The sequence below is a fragment of the Denticeps clupeoides genome, chromosome 11, assembly GCF_900700375.1.
Source record: "Denticeps clupeoides chromosome 11, fDenClu1.1, whole genome shotgun sequence".
NCBI classification, from domain to species: Eukaryota; Metazoa; Chordata; class Actinopteri; order Clupeiformes; family Denticipitidae; genus Denticeps; species Denticeps clupeoides.
The window spans coordinates 17,185,742-17,212,736 of NC_041717.1; the positions used below are offsets into that span (position 1 = coordinate 17,185,742).

General features: G+C 45.7%; 1 protein-coding gene across 4 annotated transcripts in view; it reads left to right on the forward strand.

Moving 5' to 3' along the window:
• Positions 1 to 24,941, forward strand: part of wdfy3 (WD repeat and FYVE domain containing 3) — a 44,533-nt gene extending 19,592 nt beyond the window's left edge. For 3 of the 4 annotated variants that reach the window (XM_028995932.1, XM_028995929.1, XM_028995933.1), the window contains 50 exons: positions 663 to 775; positions 1,181 to 1,415; positions 3,836 to 3,936; positions 5,190 to 5,408; positions 5,612 to 5,793; positions 6,339 to 6,570; positions 6,663 to 6,823; positions 7,562 to 7,673; positions 7,852 to 8,042; positions 8,219 to 8,371; positions 8,489 to 8,562; positions 8,793 to 8,954; positions 9,094 to 9,188; positions 9,396 to 9,516; positions 9,811 to 10,028; positions 10,098 to 10,294; positions 10,885 to 11,019; positions 11,099 to 11,278; positions 11,573 to 11,806; positions 11,935 to 12,034; positions 12,118 to 12,278; positions 12,633 to 12,862; positions 13,004 to 13,113; positions 13,218 to 13,400; positions 13,541 to 13,698; positions 13,851 to 13,928; positions 14,943 to 15,170; positions 16,104 to 16,272; positions 16,374 to 16,534; positions 17,158 to 17,306; positions 17,403 to 17,523; positions 17,696 to 17,781; positions 17,911 to 17,991; positions 18,295 to 18,349; positions 18,431 to 18,550; positions 18,656 to 18,773; positions 19,087 to 19,193; positions 19,309 to 19,462; positions 19,549 to 19,640; positions 19,914 to 20,126; positions 20,245 to 20,392; positions 20,471 to 20,625; positions 20,813 to 20,971; positions 21,060 to 21,239; positions 21,379 to 21,561; positions 21,650 to 21,749; positions 21,988 to 22,344; positions 23,775 to 23,886; positions 24,008 to 24,205; positions 24,304 to 24,941. In XM_028995932.1, the coding sequence (XP_028851765.1) occupies positions 663 to 775; positions 1,181 to 1,415; positions 3,836 to 3,936; positions 5,190 to 5,408; positions 5,612 to 5,793; positions 6,339 to 6,570; positions 6,663 to 6,823; positions 7,562 to 7,673; positions 7,852 to 8,042; positions 8,219 to 8,371; positions 8,489 to 8,562; positions 8,793 to 8,954; positions 9,094 to 9,188; positions 9,396 to 9,516; positions 9,811 to 10,028; positions 10,098 to 10,294; positions 10,885 to 11,019; positions 11,099 to 11,278; positions 11,573 to 11,806; positions 11,935 to 12,034; positions 12,118 to 12,278; positions 12,633 to 12,862; positions 13,004 to 13,113; positions 13,218 to 13,400; positions 13,541 to 13,698; positions 13,851 to 13,928; positions 14,943 to 15,170; positions 16,104 to 16,272; positions 16,374 to 16,534; positions 17,158 to 17,306; positions 17,403 to 17,523; positions 17,696 to 17,781; positions 17,911 to 17,991; positions 18,295 to 18,349; positions 18,431 to 18,550; positions 18,656 to 18,773; positions 19,087 to 19,193; positions 19,309 to 19,462; positions 19,549 to 19,640; positions 19,914 to 20,126; positions 20,245 to 20,392; positions 20,471 to 20,625; positions 20,813 to 20,971; positions 21,060 to 21,239; positions 21,379 to 21,561; positions 21,650 to 21,749; positions 21,988 to 22,344; positions 23,775 to 23,886; positions 24,008 to 24,205; positions 24,304 to 24,424 (7,702 nt within the window). In that variant the 3' untranslated portion in view covers positions 24,425 to 24,941. The remainder of the gene's footprint in view (positions 1 to 662; positions 776 to 1,180; positions 1,416 to 3,835; positions 3,937 to 5,189; positions 5,409 to 5,611; positions 5,794 to 6,338; positions 6,571 to 6,662; positions 6,824 to 7,561; positions 7,674 to 7,851; positions 8,043 to 8,218; positions 8,372 to 8,488; positions 8,563 to 8,792; positions 8,955 to 9,093; positions 9,189 to 9,395; positions 9,517 to 9,810; positions 10,029 to 10,097; positions 10,295 to 10,884; positions 11,020 to 11,098; positions 11,279 to 11,572; positions 11,807 to 11,934; positions 12,035 to 12,117; positions 12,279 to 12,632; positions 12,863 to 13,003; positions 13,114 to 13,217; positions 13,401 to 13,540; positions 13,699 to 13,850; positions 13,929 to 14,942; positions 15,171 to 16,103; positions 16,273 to 16,373; positions 16,535 to 17,157; positions 17,307 to 17,402; positions 17,524 to 17,695; positions 17,782 to 17,910; positions 17,992 to 18,294; positions 18,350 to 18,430; positions 18,551 to 18,655; positions 18,774 to 19,086; positions 19,194 to 19,308; positions 19,463 to 19,548; positions 19,641 to 19,913; positions 20,127 to 20,244; positions 20,393 to 20,470; positions 20,626 to 20,812; positions 20,972 to 21,059; positions 21,240 to 21,378; positions 21,562 to 21,649; positions 21,750 to 21,987; positions 22,345 to 23,774; positions 23,887 to 24,007; positions 24,206 to 24,303) is intronic. The other variant, XM_028995931.1, reaches the window with a different exon arrangement.
• Positions 24,942 to 26,995: the final 2,054 nt, after the last annotated feature.

Below are 26,995 nucleotides of genomic sequence, written 5' to 3' on the forward strand. Positions count from 1 at the left end.
CGGTATAAATGAGATTCAGTTGAGATGTTTGCAGTAAACATGGTGTGACCTATCTCCCCCACCCTGAGAACAATCTCCTGCAGACTCCCATGGATGGGTTTCAACAGCAGATATGACTGGGCCTCACCTGGCCTTTTAAGCAATGCGTCTTATTTAATTCACTCTGTTAAAAACGTTTTCCCTGCGGGAGCGGCCTTCCTGTATTCAAACAGAAGCAGAGGTGCCGCGTCACCTCTGTTTTGCATGAAAATCAGATTTGTTGGCACTCAGTGGTTTTGAAACATTTCTTAGAAGGGAGCTTTAGTGGCATTAGGTTTGTCATTTCATGCTTGGCTGCTCACCCGCGCCGCCCTCATCTTCTCCTCTGGGATGGGGACTCCATAACCCCTCCTTCTCCTCTCCCCCAGCGTTTCTCTGACCTTCACACAGGAATTCAGTACTTTGTCCTATTCTGTCTCAACCACCTTTACATCACCTTTATTGTCCCTTACCAGCATTTTCATACTATATCATCTCCCCACAGCTGTACTTCATGCCCAGATAAAGCATCTAAAGTGCTTTTTAAATTCATGTCGATTTATTTTAACTAAATATATGTATATTTTATACATACATACATTCATACATGTATACACATACTCTTACACATTTGTGCTTTGTAGGGAGTTTCTGCGTCTGGGAAATCCTCTGAATTGTGGTGCCTGGGACAAGAAGCTGCTGAAACAATACAGGATGCACAAGCCAAGCTCCCTCAGCTACGAAGCCGAGATGAGAAGTAAGAGAATCTTTTGTCACCCTATTGTATTTTCTGTTATTTTTAGTTGTTTTAAATGAATTGGGATTTTGTTCGAATTCAAATGGACAAGGGAAAATGCTCCGTTTATTCTCTGCTCGAAAGGGAGAAAGTCACACACACCCTGCTGGGCTATTTCCTGCCTGCTGGTGCAGGTATTTTGTCCAGAAATAATGTTTGGCGAGAGGTCGTTCCTTTTGGTTTACTCAGGAGTTCACTGCTAAATGAGCGGAATGGCCCCCTGCAGAACAGGAAGTCGATGGGAAGAGGAGGAAGCTGAAACTGTGTGTCTATAAATTAATGTTTGCTGATATTTTAAGTCTAACTGTTATCTGTCTGAATGTATACAATTTTTTAAGTTTTGCTTGTATTTTTCTAACTCCACAGACAGTATGACCACCTCGATGGAAGGCTTCGGCCCAGACAGCGTGTTCGCCGTGACCGAGGACAACAGCCAGTACCGCATCAGCAGGAGTCTAGTGCGTTCAGCCGAGGACAGCACTGTCCCCCTCACCAGGGTCAAGTGTCTGGTGTCCATGACTACACCCCACGACATCAGGCTGCATGGCTCATCGGTCATGCCGGCCTTTGTGGAGTTTGATACGTCCCTAGAAGGATTTGGGTGAGAATGTCTGCCTAAAAGCAATTGATTTTCTACAAAAAGGGACGACTTGTTAGTTTAATTGCTCCTCAACAATATACAGAATACTACCAAGCAGTCCTGTTTAGATCTTTGTGATATCTTCAGGATGTACAGAAATAATGTGTGACTCTGCACATGGGTAATATTCACTAATGTTTTGCATAGCGCCATACAACAAAATCTCTAAAGGGCCCTTCTTTTAACTGGCTTATTGTGGCATGAATTGGGACTGGTCTGTCAAAGTGGCCTGATGACTGATGCCTGTGTTGTGGATCCCAGATTCATCCAGGACAGCCTTGAGGAGTGAGTGGCAGCCTGCGTCTGTGCATGAAGGACCATAAGAGTTTCTCATTCAGAAATATTTAGTGCAGCTGCACATGTAAACATCTGCACAGACAGAAGGGGGATGTTCTCTCTCACACACACACACACACACACACACACACACACACATACCTCAATCACACTCTTATAGGCTGATAGTTACAATACCTACAGGACAGGAGCACAGAGTGCCGAGTGTGTTTCTGTAAGGATGCATATGTGGGTTCTACTCAGTCAGGCTGCAGCACCATGAAATATTCATGTGTGTCTTCCTGGCTGTTCTAGCTGGGACGTGTGTGTGTGTGTGTGTGTGTGTGTGTGTGTGTGTGTGTTGGTGGAGATTGACGTCGAAACGGGCCCACTCACTGAAGTCAGAGAGAAAGAGTGTGACTCAGAGAGAGGGCGGCTGAGTGAAGAAACTCGGGGGCTGCATTCATTAACTGGGGTGACCCAGATTTCCACAGTTTTTCTGTGGCTGGGTAGGACCCGCCCCCTTCGTCAGAAACTGAAATGTTTCACGGGCCCGACTCTCCGCTGCACAGCGGTAGTGAATTCCTTTGTGGTGTTTAGTTATTGTGTTGATGGGCTCAGTTCAGCTCGGCAGTAATGGGGTTCCTGTTTGGCTGCCGCCCCAGTCTGCGTGTTGATGCATTCGTTACCATGGATATTATTCAGGCACAAAGGGGCTTGTGTGTTTTGGTGAATAATGTGTAGACAGGACACTCGGTGACAATCTGTGTCTGTGTGAGATTTTTAGAATGCACAATGGTACACAGTTTAACTATTGAATGCTGGTCAGACTGTACAATAGGGGTGAAGTTATTTGTTGACAAATAAAAATGGACGCAGACTAATTTGATCGTCGATAATTGTCGCTAGATGCATTTCTAAATATAGTGAAGCCAGTTTCAGCCCAAATGCAGTGTTTTTTTTGTTTTTTCTTTTGCGTGCTGTGGAGTTTGTGCTTTTGCTTTCAGTTCAAGTTCAGCTAAAAAAAAAAAAAATGCCCGTGGTTAAATCACTTCACACCGCCCTCACAATCCCGCAAGATAATGCGTTTTAAAACTGTCCCTCTGACATGATGCTCCAATGAACCAATAACATTTATCATAACTTTGGTCCTCAAGAAGTTAAATAAAAGTTTAATGAAATCTTATTGGCTGTTTTGTAAACCAATCAGGATGCTCCTTGTTTAGCACAGGCTACATGAATAGGGCACATACACACGATCTCTCTCCCTCTCATTCAGTCATTCGTGTGCGCGCTTCTCTACTGTCTCGCGTGAGTGCTCTTGCTTGCTTGCTCTAGTTTCCGGGACATTTTATTCAATTTGTGGACATCAGGGAGCCGCTATGTATATGCGGGAGACTCCTGGAACTTCCAGGAGACTTGGGACACCTGCAATACACCACACTCTGGTGAGAATCACCGTAGCGTTCAGCAACAGGTAGCTGGTGAGACAGGAAATGAACAGAAGTGTCCAAAAAGGAAGACCCGCTTGGATGGTGGGAGGAAAATGAAGGCCGTTTCCCACACTGTCAAACCTGACGAGATTTTTTCCGGTCTAGTCCTGCAACATCTACCCCATCAGAGCGAATCTTCTCCACAGAGGGGAATAGCTGCTCTCAGAAGAGATCAAGGGTGACCCGAGGTCGCGTTGAAATGCTGACATTCCTTATGAATGTATGAATATACTCTGACTGGAATAGCCTTATCATTTTTTTCCTAGCTGTCCCTGTGCAAAAGGATATTAAAGAATGTTTGCGTGAAGTATTTTTCTTGTCTTTTTATTATTTGCTACATAGTTTAAATAACCTTATGCTAAATGTAAAGGTTTATAGCCAAGAAAGAGCCATTTTATAACTATGCAATTTATAACCCAACCAGTCATCAATTCATCGATCGTAGGCGCTGACTGGTCTACTGTCAAAATAGTCATTAGTTGCCGCTTAACTGTACAACGTGACCATATCCATACAATTTCTGATACAGCTGTTGTGAAATGTTTCTGTAATTTTTCAGCCCCCAGGTTTCCCTGCTGACTCTGCATGTGTTTTTTTTTTTTTGTTTTACAGCTGTTTGTTTTTGCCAAGTCTGGCACCACACAACGCTCCCCCTAGCAATGCTGGAACATCTGGAGTGACTGATGGAGCCGTGGTCAGTGGAATGGGAACTGGTCAGTACCTACTGCATCACAGTATGCATTCACAACGTCCTCTCCTGCTGAATGGTAGATCATCATAACCAAGGAGCTCTCGCACTATTATTAATTTTATGTGTTTATGTGTTCACATACATTCCTCACAGTAGACAATTCAGCTGTGTCAATTCACTGTTGCAGTAATGCTTCACAGAGTTGTGAGGGTTCATTGCTCATTGAAGCTGGGTTATGGTTTTATGGTATGGAAGGCCACGTGTTCCCTAAAGTGTGCCTTAATACAAAAATGCTGTTTGATTTAGTGGATTAATTGCTAAAAAGAAACATCTCAAATTTTCTCTCTAGGTCTCTTATAGTATTGCTTATGGAATGGAATTATGTTAAGTGTTGTTTACTCGATGTCTGTCGGCATCGGGCTTTTTTGAACACCCAGAAGTCGCCAGAAGCTAATTAAAACCCTGGTCACAAACGTGCTGGAAACCACACAGAAATCCCATTGACTGTTTTGAGTGTTTTGGCAATGTTTAAGCAGTATTGTGCAATATGTTTAGCTAAGTTTTTATTGTTGTAATGAAAAGATAGCTGGCATGTAGCTGCATTAAGAACACAGTCATGTAGTACTAATGAGTATGTGCAACGGTAGCTGTGTTTTTTTTTTTTTTTTTTATTAGGCTTGTGTGCTATTGATGAGTTTGTGAAGCACTGTTGCTTTATTAGTAGTAACCTTATCAGGTAGTATTAATCAGTGTACCATGGTGACTGTTTTTAGTTTAAGCTGTGTTGTGTACAGTAGTATTAATTCATTTGTGCAGTGATTTGCTGTGAGTTTATGTCGTTTGAGCCGTGCATAGCTGTGTTCGAGGTGTTAGCAGGATGGTTCAGTCTTGATAACGTTTTAGCTTTGTTGTCTGTGTTTTTGCTTTCGCTGGTTTATGTAGTATTAATGAGCCGGTGCAGTGGAGTTAGTGCAGTATTTATAGTCCGGCGCTTGGCTGGGAATCTCTGACCGATTTTAAGCCATGACATCATCAGCACTGCACCTCTGACCACAGTACTGCACCGTCTACCCAGAGACGGCACACATCCTGTCCTTATCTCACTCCTGTGTGTGTGTGTGTGTGTGTGTGTGTGTGTGTGTACGTACATGTGCATTAGGAAGGAGAACGTTGCTGTGTGTGTGTGTGTGTGTGTGAGAATTCTTTTCGGTCTCAAATGTGCTGATGCTCTTGTTACTGAGGGTGCAAATTGTTATTGTGACTACCGCACGTCAGGTGAACGTCTCTTCCCGCCGCCCTCCGGACTGAGCTATTCAACCTGGTTCTGCATTGAGCGTTTCAGCACACCACCTCACCACCACCCTGTGCGTCTTCTCACCGTGGTGCGGAGGGCGACATCATCTGAGCAGCACTACATCTGCCTGGCCATCGTTCTGTCTGCTAAAGACCGTTCGCTCATCGTCTCCACCAAAGAAGAGCTCCTGCAGAATTATGGTGGGTTTCCACAAGACCTGCCTCCTGTGGCTTCCTGTGGCTTCCTGGGTTCACCCCAGCTGTGGGGTGAAATCATGTCTGGCTGCATGAACGCAATGCCAGCTGTTCATCATTTCCTTGCTTCCTCACTCTCATTCTACTGTTCTGCCGTGAATATATCTTACTGCCCCCTGCTCTGACCTTTTTACAATGTCTTTCTTTAGTGGATGATTTCAGCGAGGAGTCCTCATTCTACGAGATCCTGCCGTGCTGCGCTCGTTTCCGCTGCGGCGATCTGATCAGTGAGGGCCAGTGGCACCACCTGGTGTTGGTGATGAGTAAAGGCATGCTGAAGAATAGCATGGCCACCCTCTACATCGATGGGCAGATGGTCAGCACGGTCAAGGTAGGCACCATGTCAACGTCTCGCTGCCTAAAACCCCGAAACAAGTCAAACCAACAGATTATCACAACGACTGTTTATTAGATCTAGTGAAAATTATATCGAGAGGGAGTTGTCAGTGAGTCAAAAAAGTACCTGACTGTGAACTACAGTGCATTATCAATCACACACACACACACAAATACACAGCCGTATCAGGACATCTGTGGTGTTGGTGTCTGACTGCGGTTTCCTCTGATCGCTCGCCTCTGTCACCACACACTTTAGTGCAAAACCACATCAGCACTTCCCCTGTGCACTTGAAAGCGATGTGTCACTTCCTGTGTTCGTTACCTGGCTCCTGAGACTCCCTTACCACCATAGCAAATCAGACACACTACTGATTTCATCTGAATTCCAGAAATTCAATAAATTGGGGAGTTTTGCTAAATCTAGAAGTCGCCAGTCATTTAAAAAACTATTTTATTTTATTTTTAGTTAGTTAAGTTATGAGTTTTAGAATCCTCCCAGGGTTACTTCCTGTCTGACTTATTTCACTTCCTACTTAGCTCCACTATGTGCATAGCACTCCTGGAGGCTCAGGCTCCACCAATCCACCAGTGGTCAGCACAGTTTACGGCTATGTGGGTACACCCCCTGCCCAGCGCCAAGTTTCCACGCTCGTATGGCGCTTAGGCCCCACCCATTTCCTGGAGGAGGTGCTTCCCGCATCCAGTGTGTCCGCAGTCTACGAGCTTGGGCCCAATTATGTGGGCAGCTTCCAGGCTGTCTACTTGCCCTGTGAGTGTCACCAGTGTATGGAATTCAAATGTGTTTTGTTCCTGGTATCAAGTCTTATCATCTACAGTTGACCCCTTTTCTCACTCTTGCAGGTAAAGACTCAAAGGTAGAGGTGGTGCCACCCTGCCCGGTGGCACTGGTGCCAGAAGAGAAGGTGTCATTCGGCCTCTATGGCCTCTCTGTGTCCAGCCTCACAGTGGCCAAGATCAGGAAGGGCTACAATAAACTTGACAGCAAAGCCATCGCCAAGCAGGTGAACAGCATAGTGTGGCATATGTGGTATAATGCACATGTACACATACAAAGTTAATAAATGATTCCTCTGTCAAGTATAAAGGGAAAGTCTTCAGATTTACAGTAAATAATATATTACAATAGTTATTACAATAGTACAGTTAAAAGGTATAACAATAAGTGTTGAATATAGAATAAACATACATACAATCATTGAATATAGAATATAAATACATACATATATACATCCAGTATGTACAGTTATATATTTTGTAAGGTTATGAATAAAGAATGAAATATGATTATTGAATTCAGGATTCAAGGATTTAAAGTGTTTTTGTCATACATACAGAATAAAGTTTAAATATAACATCTAGAATATATAGAAAGTAAAGATTAATATAAATAAAGATAAAAAAAGAGGACAAGTTTTTTGTACAGATATAAATAAATATATTTATGTTTATAGATTAAAATTCCACTATGAGGGTTCTGGAAATGAACTTAATGAGTCTTAGTGTGCAAAATTTACAATAGAGGTAGTTCAGCTGTTAGGAGTCTGATGGCAGTTGGGAAGACTGGGGTTAAATAAACAGACACAGATTGAGAAAAGCGGGGAATAAAGTGCATGAATTTTGAGGTGGTAGATAAGTAGGTTTGTTTAAGGACCAGTCCAGTGCCTAGAGCAAATACGAAAACACAAGCAGAGAGTATGTGGAGATGCAGAGCAAGACTGAAGTGCTGCTCCTGTCCACAGCTGGCAGTATCATCCCATGAGAATGCCACTCCAGTAAAGCTCATCCACAACTCTGCCGGGCACATGAATGGCTCCGCCCGCTCCATCGGCGCCGGTGTCATTGGATACCTGGGTACCCTGTTTTATTATAATATTTTTTTATTAGAAATTTTTCTTGTCAGTATGGGGATGACCTTTTAACAGCTTCTTTTTCTGTCTGTAAAAGTTTCATAAGGACATTGTCAGTAGCAGTTGAGCTTTCCTTTCTTTCAATAACTCAATGTTCAATGAGCTTGAAAAATGTGTTCCAGGGGTGCGAGTGTTCGTCCCCAAACCTGTGGCCACAATCCTGCAATACGTTGGAGGGGCGGCAGCCATCTTGGGACTGGTCGCCATGGCATCAGATGTGGAGGGGCTGTATGCAGCTGTGAAAGCCCTGGTGTGTGTAGTAAAGAGCAACCCCCTGGCCAGTAAAGAAATGGAGCGCATTAAAGGCTACCAGGTACAGTTCAGGTCATTTTGGGCGTCCCCACTTTTAGTGGGTTAATTGCATACTTGACTTAAGTTTACTGGAAGCACCCGTGTGGTTCTCTACAGTTTGATTCTGCTCTTGTGTATTTCTCTGTCGTTTTTATTGCAGCTGTGGCTTAATGGAGTTGTCCTATGGTTTCTTTTTAGCTCCTGGCAATGCTGCTGAAGAAGAAACGCTCCCTGCTGAACAGTCACATCCTGCATCTGACCTTCTCCCTGGTGGGAACAGTGGACAGCGGCCATGAGACGTCCATCATTCCCAACTCCACTGCCTTTCAGGACCTGCTGTGTGACTTCGAGGTCTGTGGGCCAGTCTACATGTGACTGATATTCTGTCCTCCTCTTGTCAACCATTTGAGCTCTGTGTGGTTACGGCCTTTGTATTATGACTGCACTGAACAAGTTGATCTTTTTCAGGTTTGGCTCCATGCACCTTATGAGCTTCACCTGTCGTTGTTTGAGCACTTCATCGAACTGCTTACTGAGTCCAGGTAAGGCTCATCATGAGGACGTTTATAAAATGGAGAAGTAATGGCAGGCCTCATAATGCCATTTTCTCCTGACCATCAAAATAATTTCAGTTATATTAAAGAACTGCATTACATTTCTGTGTTACATACTAACTACTCTGTGTTATAATAATAAACATGCAATACTCTAATCTAGTATTACAAAACTCAGCTATTTCAATATAAGTATTTTTGTAATTTTGTCTCTGTAGTGAAGCAGCAAAAAATGCAAAGCTGCTTCGAGAGTTTCAGCTGATCCCCAAGCTGCTATTGACCTTGAGGGACACAACTCTGTCCCAGAACACGGTCACTGCCATTAGCTCTGTACTGAGCCTCCTGCTGCAGGGCTTCCCCAACCCATATGACCTGCTGAGGTATGCACACACACCCATATGACCTGCTTACACACAAGGCCCACAGCCTGTTTGAACTAGTTATTAAAATGCATAGCTAAATGCACAATCTTTTAATAAAGTGTTTTTTTTTTTTTTTGCTTTGTTTTTTTACTGACAGGTTTGGTCAGTTCATTTCCTCCACTTTGCCCACATTTGCTGTGTGTGAGAAGTTTGTCATCATGGAGACCAATAATGAGGAGAAGATTGATGCAGGTGAGGTCCAGCTTCACGAGTAGCTACTTTACCCGACGCATCCTAGGAGGGCATATGCATATTACACCTAATCACATCACAACCTTAAACATGCTGCCAAAGCCAAGCAGTGTAGACCTCAGACCTCTTCATGCCCTTTTATCACCGGTTAGCCAGACAGACCTACAGAAATGATCTACCTCTCTCTCTCTCGCTCTTCTTTTTCAGGAGCTGAGGACGAGTATGGTGGGCTGCTCTCAGCCAACCTCATCCTGTTGCGGAACCGTCTGCTGGACATTCTGCTCAAGCTGCTGTTCATCTCTAAAGAGAAGAACACAGTCAATGTCCAGTAAGAGTTGACCACCTCTGTCAGCTGTGCTCCCAGCCATAATCATTCTCATGATCAGGTTAATAATACGGGTGTAACAAGACACAGTTCAGTTAAAATCTCAGTTTTTGAGTCATGGTTTGCTCAGCCTTTCAATACATTTTTTGCACAGGGGCGTCAGCAGACAATTGCAATTAAAGATTTCCCATGTAGCTGCAGTGAATTTGTTGGTGATGTGTGATAAATAGTTGGCTATTTATTTAGCCGTTTAAAGGCTGTTTCATCTCAATTGAGTTTCTTATGCTTCTCCTGCAGGGCCTGCGAGGAGTTGGTCCGAACGCTGGGTTTTGATTGGCTGCTGATGTTTATGGAGGAGCACCTGCACTCGAGCACGGTGACCACCGCGCTGTGGATCCTGGTGGTGTTGCTGAGCAACCAGTCGATCCTCACACGCTTTAAAGAGGGCCTGTCCGGTGGTGGCTGGCTAGATCACACCGACTCAGTGCTGACCAATAAGATCGGCACTGTGCTGGGTTAGAGACAAAGACACACATGCACTCAGAGAGTAATTAGGTGTTTGCTAAATCTTTACGTTCTCTCAGGGTTTAACGTTGGCCGAAGCGCGGGCGGCCGCTCCACGGTCCGCGAGATCAACCGGGACGCGTGCCACTTCCCAGGGTTCCCTGTATTGCAGACGTTGCTGCCAAAGCACACGAACGTTCCTGAGCTGTACTTCCTGCTGATGGCATTGTTTCTACAGCAGCCCGTCATCGAGCTGCCGGAGAGCCTGCAGGTACATGTCAGTATAAACCCTTTAATACTACTAACGTGTGTGTGTTTGTGTGTGTTTGTCCCCAGTCACAACTCCTGAACTAAACCTACTAACATTTACATTTACATTTACAGCATTTATCAGACGCCCTTATCCAGAGCGACTTACAATCAGTATTTACAGGGACAGTCTCCCTGGAGCAATTTAGGGTTAAGTGTCTTGCTCAGGGACACAATGGTAGTAAGTGGGATTTGAACCCGGGTCTTCTGGTTCATAGGCGAGTGTGTTACCCACTAGGCTACTACCACCCTAACACTGTCTGCCACTGACGTCTGATACTTTCCGAGCATAGACTACCGATAAAACATTACCAGTTAATCTTGTGTATTCAGTCTGAGTTCAAAAAGTTCTTTTTGTTGCATGCTTTATATGCCTTAAGTCTCCACAAATAAATAGAAATTTATGTAAAATGATTTGAGTTGCAGCTCTTCCTGAGCCATGTTACATTAATTTAATTCTTTCATTTAGATCCCAGTTTGTGTTCAAGTACGTGTTTGTCTGTGTGTAACACGTGTTAACAAGTTTTAAAAAGCTGTTTCTTATCTTCTCATCTCCAGTTTGATCTCGACTCTATCTGGTCGTTCATCTTTGGGGTTCCAGCATCCAGCGCCACTGTGGTGGGGTCCATACACACTGTCTGCACAGAGGCTGCGTTTCTGCTGCTGGCCATGCTGCGCAGCATGCTCAACCTGGTGAGAAACGCTCACAGATTTTACATACCCACATGTGCAGAGACGATCTAAGAAATAAACTTGTGTGTGTCTTCCTCAGCCATGGCAGTCTGAGGAGGAGGGATCATGGCTGAGAGAGTACCCAGTCACTCTGATGCAGTTCTTCCGGTACCTGTACCACAACGTGCCTGACCTTGGACCCATGTGGCACAACCCAGATTTCCTGTATGCGCTTGCAGCGGCCGTGTTCCCCTTCAACATTCGTCCATATTCTGAGATGGTACAGATCCCAGTTTACCTTCTGCTTCAGCATAGGATGCACCTTACTTTCCATAGTTTAACGATGAGCATCACTGTACAGAAATATCTACTCTGATTTCAGTCAGATTGAAAGATTACTTTGACATTGCTGCAAATCAATTATTATCAATTATTTAACTACGTCAATAAAATTTCCTAAGTAAATATCAATAAAACACTGTGATTGAGCAATAAAACAAGCTAGAATGCAACAATTAGTTAATTTCATGTTTATTTTGTGATCATAAGTAAAAACCGTGTGTACTCCTTAAAGGTCAGCGATCTGGATGATGATGCATGCTCACCGACAGAGGAATTCAAGGGTTTCTCAGGCGACACAGGCATGAACCGCAGCCAATCGGAGTACTGCAACGTGGGCTCCAAAACCTACCTGACCAATCACCCAGCCAAGAAGTATGTCTTTGACTTCATGAGAGTCCTGATTATGGACAACCTCTGCCTGACACCTGCCAGCAAACAGACGCCCATCATCGACCTGCTGCTGGAGGTGAGGCCACACCAAGCTACAAAGTTCTACAAGCTTTGATAACTATAGTTTACAGTGTTCCCTGAGAGTGAATATTTCTGTTAGTTATTCTGGACATCTGAAGTGACTTGGTGTACCTTGTTGTCCAGGCCTCTCCAGAACGCTCCACCAGAACACAGCAGAAGGAGTTCCAGTCCTACATCCTGGACAGCGTCATGGAGCACCTGCTGGCTGCCGACGTGCTGCTGGGTGAGTTCTACGGATTTTGTTCGGTTCCAGGTCCTGGTTGAGCCAGTTCTCACCTTCTCCTTTTCTGGTCCCACCCCCTGCAGGTGAAGATGCCTCTATGCCCATCACGTGTGGTGGAAACTACCAGACGCTGGTCAACAATGTCTTCTACTTCACACAAAGGGTTGTGGACAAGCTGTGGCAGGGCATCTTCAACAAGGAGTCCAAACTGGTGGTGGAGTTCATTGTCCAGCTTATCAGCCAGGTAACAGTTGGTGGTCAGGTATTTTTTTTTTAACTTCTGCCATGCAGCCATGAACAATGCTTTCTAGAAGATAACCATGAAATAATATTAATCATTTTCAGCACTAACAGGACCAGTGGGTCAGGTTTTTTTTCAAAGCAAATAATTTTTTTTGTAAATTGTTTTATTTAAGAGCTGATATTTTCTTGTAAGAGAAACCGGAACACATGAGTGCTGATAGGGCGAAGACATTCCTGCTCATGGAGCAGTGAGCCCAGGATCATGTGGCCTTTAGCAACATTAGAGGTTTTACTCTGTTTCAGCCGTGATTAGCCAACAGTCTGTCATAACCGCGCGTTTGTTACGGCTCCGCAGTCCAAGCGTCGATCGCAGGGCCTGTCCCTCGACTCCATATACCACTGTCTGAACCGCACCGTGCTGTACCAGCTGTGCCGCCCGCACAAGACCGTCCCCCAGCAGGTCGCCTTGCTGGACTCGCTGCGCGTCCTCACGGTCAACAGGAACCTGCTGCTTGGCCCCGGAAACCACGACCAGGAGTTCGTGGCCTGCCTGGCACACTGCCTGATCAACCTACATTCCGGCAGGTGAGGGAGACGCGTGTTTTTCCGCATGGTGATGTGCGCGTCACAGTCTTGTTGAATACAGTTTTGTTATGGCGGAAGGATCTGGTCCGCCTAACATTACTAGTCGGAGGAGAAAGTGAGCGTATGATAACCGTTTCACAGCAGTGTCGAGGGCTTTGGTTTGGAGGCAGAGGTGCGGATGACCACCTGGCACGTGATGATTCCTTCTGAGAACGAGGCAGACGCCGTCCACAGCCAAGACGCAAGTGAAGGTGAGTCTGTGTACCAACCATGCGCATTCTGTTAAATGATAAAATAGGTTGCATTTGAAGTGTGTGTGTGTGTGTGTGTGTGTGTGTACATGTGCGACACCCAGGCCGCCAGCTCCTGCTGAAGGCGGTAAACCGTGTCTGGGCGGAGCTTATGCACAGTAAACGGTCTATGCTGGAGGAAATCTTCAAAGTGTCTCTGCCCACCAATGACCGCGGACACGTGGAAATCAGCACAGCCAAGCCTGTGTTGGAGGAGCAGGCGGCCAAGAGCTGGCAGAACCACCTCAGTCAGTAAACACACCGATATGCACTCACATATTTGTATACACAAAGACGAAGAGAAAAAAAAAGTGTGCACATCCAGTTTATACATCCACACTTATACGAAAATTGTCTTTTTGGCTTCCCTGTCATGTGTCCTCTGCAGACCATGAGAAGAAGTGCATCAGTCGTGGCGAGGCCGTGGTTCCGGTGTCCCAGTCCAAACTCTCACGGGTCAGCAGTGGATTTGGTCTGTCCAAGCTAACCGGAGCGCGGCGCACCAAGAAGGAGAGCAGTCTGAACAAAAACAACCTGTCTGCACAGGTACGAACACCCACCCTAATATGTACACACGACACACACGTACACTACTTGACATGTACGCATGGCAAACAGGACTGAACAGAATCCTTGCATGCCTTCCTGCACCACAAACAAACAACGTGGATTTTGTGTTTCCGTTTGCCTGTTTGCAGGAGACGTTCCAGTGGATGTTCACGCACATCTCTGTGGTGCGCGACCTTGTGGCCATGCAGTACAGGGAGCACCAGGAGGTGAGAAGCATATCCCACACACTGGGGCATTGGTGGCCTAGTGGTGAAGGAAGCGGCCCCGTAATCAGAAGGGTTGCCGGTTCGAATCCCGATCCGGCAAGGTGCCACTGAGCAAAGCACCGTCCCCACACACTGCTCCCCGGGCGCCTGTCATGGCTGCCCACTGCTCACCAAGGGTGATTGTTAAAAGCAGAGGACACATTTTGTTGTGTCACCGTGCGCTGTGCTGTTTATCACAATGACACTTTACTTTCACTGGTACACAGGCCTGTGGTTACACATGCACACAGACTCATTCTCTGTCATGTCGGGTACACTTACACACAGCATTTTCAAACACAATTACATTTACATTTACGGCATTTGGCAGATGCCCTTATCCAGAGCGACTTACAACGTGCTTTCAAGTTACCATCGATGAAGAGATCAATTCCGGTTCACTAGGACCCCTACTATGAATTATTTTATTCACTCTGTTGTAGATTCTGTACACAAAGTTCGACAACAAGAAAATTACAATTTAATCTAAATATTCTTTAAAGAGGAAGGTCTTGAGCTGTCGTTTGAAGGTGCTCAGTGACTGAGCTGTTCTGACCTCGAGGGGAAGTTCATTCCACCACTGAGGGGCCAAGACGGAGAAGAGTCTAGATGAATGTTTTCCTTTTACCTTCAGAGATGGAGGGACCAGGCGAGCAAAATTTCACACGTAATTTTGCATTCCTGCTGCCCTGCAAATGCCCTAAAGGTTATTTTTGCCCTTGGACAAGATCTGGTCATGCTGTGATGATAATTGGGTCGACTGTTTTGTTCCTATTCTCATTGGGTTACTGATAACTCATAAATCGGGAACAATAGAACAGAACTCCTGGTCAACTGTCAGAGTCTGTGGCCTTTGTCAACCTGAAAGTAGAGATCATTTTTATTCTGTTTGTCTTGTTCTCTATGTTTATGTGTTTGTAAAAAGCACATCTCTCTCTCTCTCTCTCTCCCTCACCCCTCTCTTATTTTCTGCAGAGGCAGCAGAACGCTCTGAAGTACGTGACTGAGGAGTGGGCAACCATCGAATACGAGTTGCTGCGGGAACGGGGGCTGTGGGGACCTCCGATCGGCTCTCACCTAGACAAGTTCCAGCTGGACATGACTGAGGGGCCGTGCCGCATGAGGAAGAAGATGGTCCGCAATGACCTGTTCTACATCCACTACCCATACACCCCCGAGCAGGAGCCCAGTGCCAACCCACAGGTACTGAACACACACGAGACTCTAGCACATCAGTCTGGAACTGGATGATATTATCTTTAGAAATTGGTTGTAAAAGGATGAATAGGTTTTGTGTATGTTATACACACAACTTTACACACACATGCAGGGGGTTTGATTTAATGTTTAAATAACCAAATTGAAAAAAAATCTGATTTAGTTCCAATTGAAATCTGGTGAAATGTGCACTGCCGTCACAAACATTTTATTGGCTTGAGGACATCAAATCCAAACCCTAGCACACGAGAATATGCTCTTTGTCCGAAAAAGCTTCATGAAGTTAATGTGAGGGCTCTTAGTGCCAAACATAGTTGTGCTAACCTGCCTTGAAGTGTGTTTTTGTGGTACTTTTGATTTGGTTACATCACAGACCTTCATAACTGAGCCAAAAACAACTCTGATTTCTTCATTTGCTCCTCCCACTCTCCACCACTCAGAGTCTGACTCCACGCCCCATTCCTTTATGGCCATCAGCAAACCCCACCCCTTTCCAGGTATCCATGGAGAGAAGCTGTAATGCAGCTGGTGCTGCATGATGCTGTGAAATGGCCAAGATTTAGTCATTTTCTCGAATGGCATCCTTAGTTTTGCTTTATGCTGTTTAAATGGACACGTCTGTTTTGTGTGTGTGTGTGTTGATATTGATTCACTGCTTTGAATCATTATTCACAGCCAATCACAGGCAGCCTTTTGCAGTGACTCAGTTATTGACATGCGCTGCCCTGTTACGATAATATTGCAAATCTTTTAGCAGATGAGAACCTTGACCTTTGGCCCTCTGTGGATGACCTCTGCTGTGTTGTTAGGCGCCTACGATAGTTTGCTGAATGTTGAAGGGCCTTGAAGTCCAGAAATGGCTGGCATCTCCAGTCTCTGCTTCCTGCCTCACCTGTTCTCCTCCGCTCTGTGGTGCAGAAGCCGGTGCGCTACCGCAGGGCCATCAGCTACGACAGTAAGGAATACTACATGCGGCTGCTGTCGGGGAACCCGGGCATGTATCAGCACTCCATCGAGCAGAGCAGCGAGAGGGAAACCACGCAACACGAGCCCGAACACGGGGAGGACACCATTGCCAGGGTCAAAGGTCTTATGGATAACCACTTGCCTGCATTAGGTCTCATCAGGTCTGTGTGTGCCTGTAGAGGGGTAATATATGTGTCTGTGTGGGTGTGTCTGTTCGTTCAGGCCTGGTCAAAGCCCCCCTGAAGCGCTCCCGCTCAACCGCTGACGGTCAGGATGAGGACGTGCAGGATGGTCTTCAGGATGCGCTGCTGGAGTCTGGAGCTGAGGAGGAGCAGAAGACCGACAACACCACCTTGCTACGTCTGCTGGAGGAGGGAGAGAAGGTTCTGCTCATCTATTCATTGTACAAAATATGTTCGACATCAGACTCACACTCTAATGATCATAAAACATACTGACATGGTACTTGCAACCTACTAGCCGCACACCTACACCCTTTGCATCATTTATTTAAATTCTCATCATGTCTTGTACCTGCATCATAAATATTGCATTTTTCCTACTCTGTTCTTACACATCATCATACAACATTTACAGGTGTTGTTTACAGATGTACAGATTGAATCTAGCATTTCAATAAAACGAATTTACAACATCACCGAAACAACTTTTACAAGCAGCGAGTCATGCGGAAGGGATAGGTACTAAAGACTGGACATTCGTGTTCGCTGACCGATCATTTGCCGTGCGAGATCGGGCCAAGACTTTCAGCTCTAATGTGTCACTTCATACCCTTTTCAACCTGATGTGTATATTTTCTGCAAATGTCCATCCTTACTACTACTTCCAGCATCTTCAATCTATACGAAAGCGTTTCCGCAGTAGTACAGTACACTAAGGAGAGGTTCGTCCTGTATACTGCTGGCGTAAGCGTATTGTCTGTGTTAGTTGATGGTGTGTAATTAATTGCGTAAGTGAGAACTGATCCGCTTCTCTCTTTGTGCAGATCCAGCACATGTACCGCTGTGCTCGGGTTCAGGGTCTGGACACTAGCGAGGGACTGCTGCTGTTCGGGAAGGAACACTTCTACGTCATTGATGGTTTCACGATGACTGTAACCCGCGAGATCAGAGACATAGAGACCCTCCCCACCAAGTGAGGGACAAACACACAAACACATACATGGTGGATAAGCTTTCTGTTTTTTTTTTTTTTTTTTTAATACTCTATTTGAATTTGCGTTTGTTTCAGCATGCATGAGCCCATCATCCCACGAGGTGCCAGACAGAACCAGTGCCAGCTAAAGAGAACCTGCAGCATCTTTGCCTATGAGGACATCAGGGAAGTTCACAAACGGCGCTACCTGCTGCAGGTGACAGACCAACATCGTAAACTGCTGCAATTTAGTGCTGTTGACCTGTGCGTGACCTCAGACCACGGCTGACCGTGGCTCACCGCTGCTCTCTTCCTGCACCACGCAATGTCTCACAGTGGTACAGTGGGGTTGGGTTTTTAAACTCAAACCTCTGTTCTGTTTGCTACAGCCAATGGCAGTGGAGGTGTTCTCAGGTGATGGAAGAAACTACTTGCTGGCTTTCCAAAAAGGAGTCCGAAACAAAGTCTACCAGAGGTGTGTACACACACACACACACACACACACACACACATTAACAACAGCACATGAAAACATGCATGCACACACCTGAAGAGTGAGCCTTGAGTAGCTCAGTGCTGACCTTTGACCTGTTGATCTCTGCAGGTTCCTGGCTGTGGTGCCCTCTCTGGCTGACAGTTCGGAGTCTGTGTCTGGACAGCGGCCCAACACCAGCGTGGAGCAGGGGTCAGTATTGAGTAGCCAAGCACAGCTGTGAATGAATAAATGATCACTGGTCACATGCAGCTCTGTTACCCAGCATGCTTTGGGTTGAATTAGGCAGGAGACTCAGATATTCAGGTTAAGTTTCAGTGCCACAAAACAAACATACAAAATGGGCAACTGAGTAACATTTGCATGTCATTACATGTGTGTCCGTATACAGAATGATTTAAAATATATGGAACTGTTTGTATGACTCTTCTGCCATAACGTTTAGATGACTATTGATTTTTGCCATTTCTTATATGGTTCCACGCTGTTCTCCAGCTCTGGGCTGCTGAGTACACTGGTTGGGGAGAAGTCGGTCACCCAGAGATGGGAGGTGAGGTGATTTAAACCTTGTTGCTAGTATTATGGAAATTCTAGGCTTTTGGTTTAACAGCCATACTTTTTGTCCCAACAGAGAGGAGAGATCAGTAACTTCCAGTACCTGATGCATCTGAACACGCTCGCAGGCAGATCTTATAATGATCTGATGCAGTATCCCGTCTTTCCCTGGATCCTGGCCGACTTTGACTCAGAGGTATTATACATTTCAGTGAGGAGTGTTTTATTGGGCCATTAGTTCAGCCAATTTATGCATTGTCATGCTCACAGAGAGAATTTGCTTTTATCTTCTGATAATAAGGAACTGGACCTCAGCAACCCAAAGACGTTCCGCAATCTGTCCAAACCAATGGGAGCTCAGACAGATGATCGGCTCATTCAGTATAAGAAGAGATTCAAAGACTGGGAGGATCCAAATGGTACTCACACACACAGATGAACACATCTGACACAGTGGTGACACAGGGGCAGTGGAGGACTAGTGGGTGAGGAAGTGGACTCGTAGTTGCTCTGGTTTAAACCCCTAACAGTCAAGGTACCACTGAGGTCGCTTCAGCATGGTATTTCCCTCACATATTGCTCCCCAGGCGCCTTTCATGGCTGACCACAGCCAGTAAGGGTGGTGGGTTAAATGGAGAGGACTCGTTTCTTTGTATGTTGCTGTGTACCACAATTACACAAACTTTCACTTTCAGCTGCCTCGTTGTTCTGTCTGTGTGTCATTTTGATCAGGTGAGACTCCAGCCTACCACTATGGGACACATTACTCATCTGCCATGATTGTGGCATCATACCTGGTGCGAATGGAACCTTTCACTCAGACCTTCTTACGACTTCAGGTGAAGCATAGTGTGTGTGTTTGGTTGGGTTCTTGACTGGTCTAGTTTCCTTAATCTGAGCTGGATGTCATTGCAGAATAAAACACAGAATTAATATCATTTTTCTCACCCACAGGGGGGCCACTTTGATCTTGCGGACCGGATGTTCCACAGCGTGCGGGAGGCCTGGCTCTCCGCCTCCAAACACAACATGGCGGACGTGAAGGAGCTCATTCCCGAGTTCTTCTATCTCCCAGAATTCCTGCTCAACTCCAACAACTTTGATCTTGGTGAGGGCTCTTCAGGACTCTGTTCACCTGCTTCTTTCGCTTTTAGTTCAATCAGATTTAAATGTGGGTTGTGCCCTATGATGCAGGGAGCAAGCAGAATGGAACCAGGCTGGGAGATGTGATTCTGCCCCCTTGGGCAAAGGGTGACCCCCGAGAGTTCATTCGAGTTCACAGACAGGTCAGTATCACTTAGTTCATTTTATTAATTGCATTTACCAGACGCCCTTATCCAGAGCAACTTGCAATCAGTAGTTACAGAGACAGTCCCCCCCCTGGAGACACTCAGGGTTAAGGCTCTTGCTCGGGGACCCAATGGTAGAAAGTGGGGCTTGAACCTGTGACTTTGTGGTCTTGGCCCTTGTATCTGGTTACTTCCTGTACTGAAGCTCTGTGCTTATGGGGCATAAACTTGTTTCTCCACCTCCCCACCTGTCCTTTCCTCTCTCCCCAGGCGCTGGAGTGTGATTACGTAAGCGCCCACTTGCACGAGTGGATCGATCTGATCTTCGGCTACAAGCAGCAGGGCCCCCCGGCGGTGGAGGCGGTCAACGTTTTCCACCACCTTTTCTACGAGGGTCAGGTGGACATTTACAACATAAACGACCCCCTGAAGGAGACCGCCACCATCGGCTTCATCAACAACTTCGGCCAGATCCCCAAACAGGTGAGGAGCTACAGAGACCGCTTTACTCTGCATTAATACCACGACAATCTCAATCTCTGAAGATGCTGCCTTTTGTTGGTTTGAGATTTTTAGGTTTTGTTCCTTTTCTTTTCTTCAGCTGTTTAAGAAACCCCACCCTCCCAAGCGCGTGCGTGGCAAGACGAATGGTGAGGTGCCAAGTGTGCCCACCTCTCTGAATTCCAACACCGATAAGATCTTCTTCCACCACCTGGACAACCTGCGGCCATCACTTACCCCTGTCAAAGGTACCATGGCTGACCCAAACAACTCAGACTGACCCCTTTTTTTGCGTGTGTTTGAATTGATGCATGTGTGTGTTACAGAGCTGAAGGACCCTGTCGGACAGATAATTTGTACCGACAAAGGAATCCTTGCCGTGGAACAGAACAAGGTGCTCTTGCCCCCAGCCTGGAACCGGACGTTTGCCTGGGGCTACGCTGACCTCAGCTGCCGTTTGGCCAACTATGAGTCTGACAAGGTCAACACCTGCTTACCACATACATTCAGACAGAAAAACTCATTTCAAATGCAGAAAATTTTAGTGTGTTGTTTTCAAAGGCTGATAAATAGTGCCACCTAGTGGTGTGGGTGGGATACTTTAATAGAAACGCTCTCTGCATTTCCACTGTGGTCTAAAATGCTGACCGTAATTTCTCCCACTGCAGGCGGTGTGCGTGTACGAGTGCGTGTCTGAATGGGGACAGATCCTCTGCGCTATTTGTCCCAACCCTAAGCTCATCATCACTGGGGGCACCAGCACAGTCATCTGTGTGTGGGAGACGGGCACCTCAAAAGAGCGAGCCAAGAGTCTCACACTCAAACAGGTAAAAACACAGTCATGTCCTCGGAACCTGTTTCTCTACAAACAGAAACCATTCCTGGATTTAATGTACGTGCGTGTTTGTGTGTCAGGCACTGGTGGGTCACATGGACACCGTGACCTGTCTCACTGCGTCATCTGCATATCACATCGTCGTGAGTGGGTCACGTGACCGGACCTGCATCATCTGGGACCTGAACAAATTGTCGTTCATCACACAGCTGAGGGGCCACCGCGCCCCCGTCTCTGCCCTGTGCATCAACGAGCTGACGGTGAGAGGCACATTGCTTTAAAACAGAGGCTCACTGTCTTGCCATTATGTAAACAGACCAATGTCCTTATCTATGGTTATCTTTGGCTTCTGTACTCCCTGATTTAAAACTCATGATGAACACGCATGTGTATGTGTAGGGAGACATTGTGTCCAGCGCGGGTACCTACATCCATGTCTGGAGTATTAACGGCAGCCCCATCGCGAGCACGAACACCTTCACGGGCCGCAGCCAGCAGATCCTGTGCTGCTGTGTGTCTGAAATGAATGAGTGGGACACGCAGAACGTCATTGTCACTGGCCACTCTGATGGTGTCGTCAGGGTAAATCAGGGTTTTCCTTCTTTAACTCACGAATGCAGATGATCAAGTTTTAAGCTCTTGAATTACAACTGTGCCCTTGAAATTGCAGTTTTGGAGGATGGAGTTCCTACAAGTCCCAGAAACCCCTGCTCCGGAGCCAATGGAGCCACCTGATGTTGGCGACTGCTGCAGCAGCGAGGAGAAAATGGGTAACGCATGACTCAGCACATTCTCAGCAGGAACCATGACTCGGCACTTCCACATTTAGGCATAATGACTGAATGGGAGGCTTGAGCAGAACTTAGCTCTTTTTAGCTATTACCGCTGATTGTAAGGTTTGTAACTGATGTTCACCAGACCATTGTGCCCCGCTGACCTTTAACCCCTTATTTTGTTGGTTCATTATGTCTGCTTAAATGGCTCTGTTTGTTGGGTTTTGATGTGTAGCATCAGAAACACATGATGATGACAGCAGTGAGTCTGAAGGGGAGGAGCAACCTGGGGCCGGAGAGCAGAGGTCTGATAGTGGCCACACCCATCATGGAAACTCCACCCATCAGCCTAAAGTACCACGCACACGTCCAACGGCCTCGTGGTCTGTGGACAGCAGCTCGGACGACTCTCGCCGCTGGTCCGACACGCTCAGCATCGATGAGAAGGATGGCTTTGTGTTCGTGAATTACTCAGAGGGCCAAACCAGACCTGGACCACACCCCCAACACAACCCCACCACGCAGACCTCCGTCCCACAGCCTCTGCAGCCAAGCACCATGGAGGCTCGACCATACAACCGCCTCAGGCCAGGTGTTTCCTCATTGCGTCACTCATAAATCATAAATGCTGCGTTACTGCACTGCAATCAGTGCAGTGCTTCGCATCCAATACCGAATCACTCAGTAAATTCACAATACACACACTGCAGTAATCAATACACAGACAGCATTACGGCACACGGTGGACTAGCCTTCTACTGCATTACTCGGCAAATACTACTGGAACATTCAACTAATCAGTGAGTCGCTTACCATTATGGAAATATAACGTTCCTACAATAACGTGGTGCATTGGTGGCCTTGCTGTTAAGGAAGTGGACCTGTAATTGAAATGTTGCCGGCTCAATCCTAAACTGCCAAGGTGCCACACACCCTAGGGATGGGTCACTATGGCAATCACTTTGTCACATGCGCACGCACACACACACACACACACACACACACAGACACACACACACACACACACACACACACAAAAAAACACATTTACAGGACCCGAGTCCTGTATGACTCAACAGAAAAACTACTTTCCTCGTCAAGTTGGCAATGACATTCTGTTAATGTCATAACACGGAGTCACTCCAGTCATACTAGCCACAAACTTGCTGGTAGGAAGAGCTGTGTCTGTAATTTTCATCATAGGTACACTTCAACCGTGAGCGACAGAATGTAAAAGAAATCCAGGAAATTACATGATTTTTGAAGAATTCATTTGGTGCAGAAAATAAGTATTTGGTCAATAGCAAAAGTTCATCATAATACTTTATAATGTAACCTTGATTGCTAATGACAGAGGTCAAACGTGTCCTGTAGGTCTTCACCAGGTTTGCATACACCATAGCTGGTATTTTGGCCAATTTGGCCCAATGTAACCACTCCTTCGTTGCCGGGCCGGTGTGTTTGGGGACATTGTCATGCTGGAAGATCCAACCACGTTTCATCTTCAATGCTCTCACTGATGGAAGGAGGTTTTAGAATAAAGCCTCACTATACGGTGGCCCATTCATCTTTTCCTTAATACAGATCAGTCGTTCTGGACCCTTTACAGAAAAACAGCAGCAAGCCTCATGCTTCGCAGTGGGTATGGTGTTGGTATGCAACTCGGCATTCTTCTTCCTCCAAACACGGCGAGTGGCATTTATACCAAAGATTTCCATTTTGATCTCGTCTTGGCCACATGACGTTCTCACATTCTGTCTCTCACCCATAATGTGATACCTGTGATGAAAATTACAGACCTCTTGCAACCTTTAAAGTGGGACAAATTGCACAATCGGTGGCTGCCAAATACGTTTTTTCTCACCACTGTGTGCCCAAATTAGTTACCTATTGTATATATGTTGATCCTGTGCACTTCATTTCACTCACTTGTACTCTGCATGAACTGTACAAGTGATAATATAGAGATCTGGTTTTGACGTGTCTGTGTGGTGAATTGTTTAGTCATTCCTCTCTTTTCAGGCCACAGATGGGAGCGACAGTTGGTCTTCAGGAGCAAACTCACCATGCACACGGCTTTTGACCGCAAGGACAACGCCCACCCTGCTGAGATCACTGCACTGGCTATTTCCAAGTGGGTGGTGTGTGTGTGAGAGAGAGAGAGAGAGAGAGAGAGGGAAATTCCAGTGACAGAACAGGAACAGCGTGTTCCTCCAGCACACAGTGATCAATTTCCTTTTTTGTCACACTTGCAGGGACCACAGCCGTATCCTGGTGGGGGACGGGCGTGGCCGCGTGTTCAGCTGGTCGGTGAGTGAGCAGCCCGGCCGCTCCGCTGCTGACCACTGGGTGAAGGATGAACAGGTGGACAGCTGCTCGGGCTGCAGCGTCCGCTTCTCTCTGACTGAGAGACGCCACCACTGCAGGAACTGTGGACAGCTCTTCTGTCAGAAGTGAGTCCCACACACACACACACACACACAGAATCTTCCAGAACGACAGCAGATGTGTATTGACTGTCTAACCGCGATGCGCCCTCTCATTTTTGCAGATGCAGCCGTTTTCAGTCGGAGATCCGGCGTTTAAAGATCTCGTCTCCGGTGCGCGTTTGTCAGAACTGTTACTTCAACCTGCAGCATGAAAGAGGATCTGAGGAGGCCTGCAAGAACTAGAGGCCACACCCCCTCACCTGCCTCACACACATATATATATACACACACACACACCCCTGAAACACTCCTGCTGTGTGTACGTGTGTAAGTTTGTGTGTGTGTGTGGGACGATTGTGGAATAAACAGGATCCCGGACGTCCGCTGTTTCATGAGAAACGGTGAAGAACGATGAAGAGCGGGCTGCGTGGAGTTTCTCTTGTTTTTATTTCTCAGCCCACTTCTGTGAAAGGAGCATCCTCCATCAGCAGCGTTTTAGATTTTAGACAAACCCGTTCATAAATGAGACTTGTTTATAGTGTAAATATTTACAGCAGCCTTTTTAACCACAACAGGAAAACACAAATATGAGAAAAGAACACAGAGAAGATGACAAAAGTCATAGCCTGTAATATAGCATTAGAACTCACCACACCTGGCTTTAAAAAGCACTCGCTTGCGTGTGTGTATGTGTGTCTTTCTCACTCATCCCAGATCCTGTGGGGAATGAAACCGGGGCCTATGAATGTTAATAAATGTTTGTGGGTCGACATTATTAGCGTGTCTAGTTATGCAAATAATGTTTTTTTTTTTTTTTTTTTTTTTTTTTTTTTTCGTTTTTACATTGTAGTTTTTTTATGTGTTGCCCATAGTATCCAGCGTTTGTCGGCAAGTTACGTTTTTTTTTTTTTTTTTTTTTTGCTTTAAAAGTGTGATCTGTGGAAATCACAGCCATCTTGTCAGTCATTTTCATTTCCACTTAACTGACTTTTAACTGATTTACACATCCCTTTTTTTTTTTTAGCCATCATATCATTTTTCTATGAAAAAAAAAAATATTTACGTTGTTTTGTTTCTTTTTTTTTTATTTTTTTTATAACATTTCAAGTCTAGCATGAAATTGCCTGTGTGTGTTCACGTTTGTGTGTCGCGTGTGTGTTAATACAAAAGGGATTTTCGTCCACAAGACGCTTGGGAAACTGGATTTTCATGCTTGTCCGTCACACTCGAACCCTGGTGGTTGAGCCGGCTCTGTCTCCTTTTCGCGGATGTGGTACTGTGGGCAACGCCGCAACAAAATGCTGCTTTAATTACTAAGAAATTCTTTTTTTTTTTGTTTTTTTTCTGACACTGATCACTTTAAAAGCAGTTACAGGTCCAGCAGATCCCCTTCACCTGCCGTATGATATGCACTCACTGTAATGGTTCTTACGATGAAATGTAACATTTATTATTCTACATTAATGTACTGTATTTAGTGTGCAATCATAACACGGAGCTGTTTGCAGCCGCCACACAAGGTGGCGCCATCCATCACTCCTGCACCCTCACCTGTCCAGGTTTTATCAAAACGCCTTTTTACGTTGTGGGCTGATGTTTTAATGGGTGCATTTCTTTACAGTGAAATGACGACTGTACAGAGTATTTATGCAAATCTTTTTTTTTTTTTTTTTTATTATTATTATCATTCTTCGGAATACAGGTTATTGTAATTTCGGCAAGTTGGGTTACTTGTTGCATGTCTAACACTGCTGACTTTGTGTGTCAGTGCATTGTACATGTTTGGCATTATTCTTCTTCTTCTTCTTATTGTTTGTTTCTGCTCATTTTTTTGATTGCATTACGAGATGAGGGGTGAGGACCGCTTTTGGACGCGCTGACCCCGGTGGGGGACCTCGGTGGTCTCATGTTAGACTGCATTACTACGGTATCTCGTGTGCAGCCTGTGGTAGCTCAGTGTTCATTGGGTGTCTGTGTTCAGTACAAAACAGCGAGAGAGCTTAGAACTAAACGTTACTAGAATGCAATAGGTCTGGTACTCATTTGTTCATTTTCATTTTGATTAAACCCTTGCTGTTTACCACCAGCACCCTGTCTGTGTGTCTTTCTGTCTGTGACCTCTGACCCTGTTCCCCCAGACATCATAAAAGTTCCGCTGCTTTCTGAATGAAAAGAACGCTTCGTTTGCGCTTCGTTTCGGTATGTGGGGGAAATGTCTGGAAGATAAAAATAAAAAGAATTCCTTTGGACGTATTTTGAGGAGGCGTGTCAGTGTGGCACGGGGTCCACCAAACATCTCAGTCCGGCTTCTTTTGTGTGTTTGCACGAGTGGGTCACAGTTGAAGAGGAAAAAAAGAAAGTGAAGTGATTGTCATTGTGATACACAGCAGGCACAGCACACGGTGAAATGTGTCCGCTGCTTTTAACCATCACCCTTGGTGAGCAGTGGGCAGCCATGACAGGCACATGGGGAGCAGTGTGTGGCACCTCAGGATCTTCCTTAACCACTAGGACACCACCGCCCCCATGTAAAAAGGTGCGCATGATATAACATAAAAAATAAAACAACATTCGGCCACACTAATGCAGATTCCATTTCTGATGCGTGGTTCGAGAATTATCAACCACGTTCATCTACTATATCATCTACAATACTAGGCTTTACATGTAATGAATAGAGCTAGTCATTTTCTCATTTTATTGGATCCCCTAGTGTAAAATATGACTTATAAACATGTGGATGTGTAGTTTACATATACTGTATATAAGATAAGATGGTCTTTTATTAGTCCCACAAGTTGGGAATTTACATTG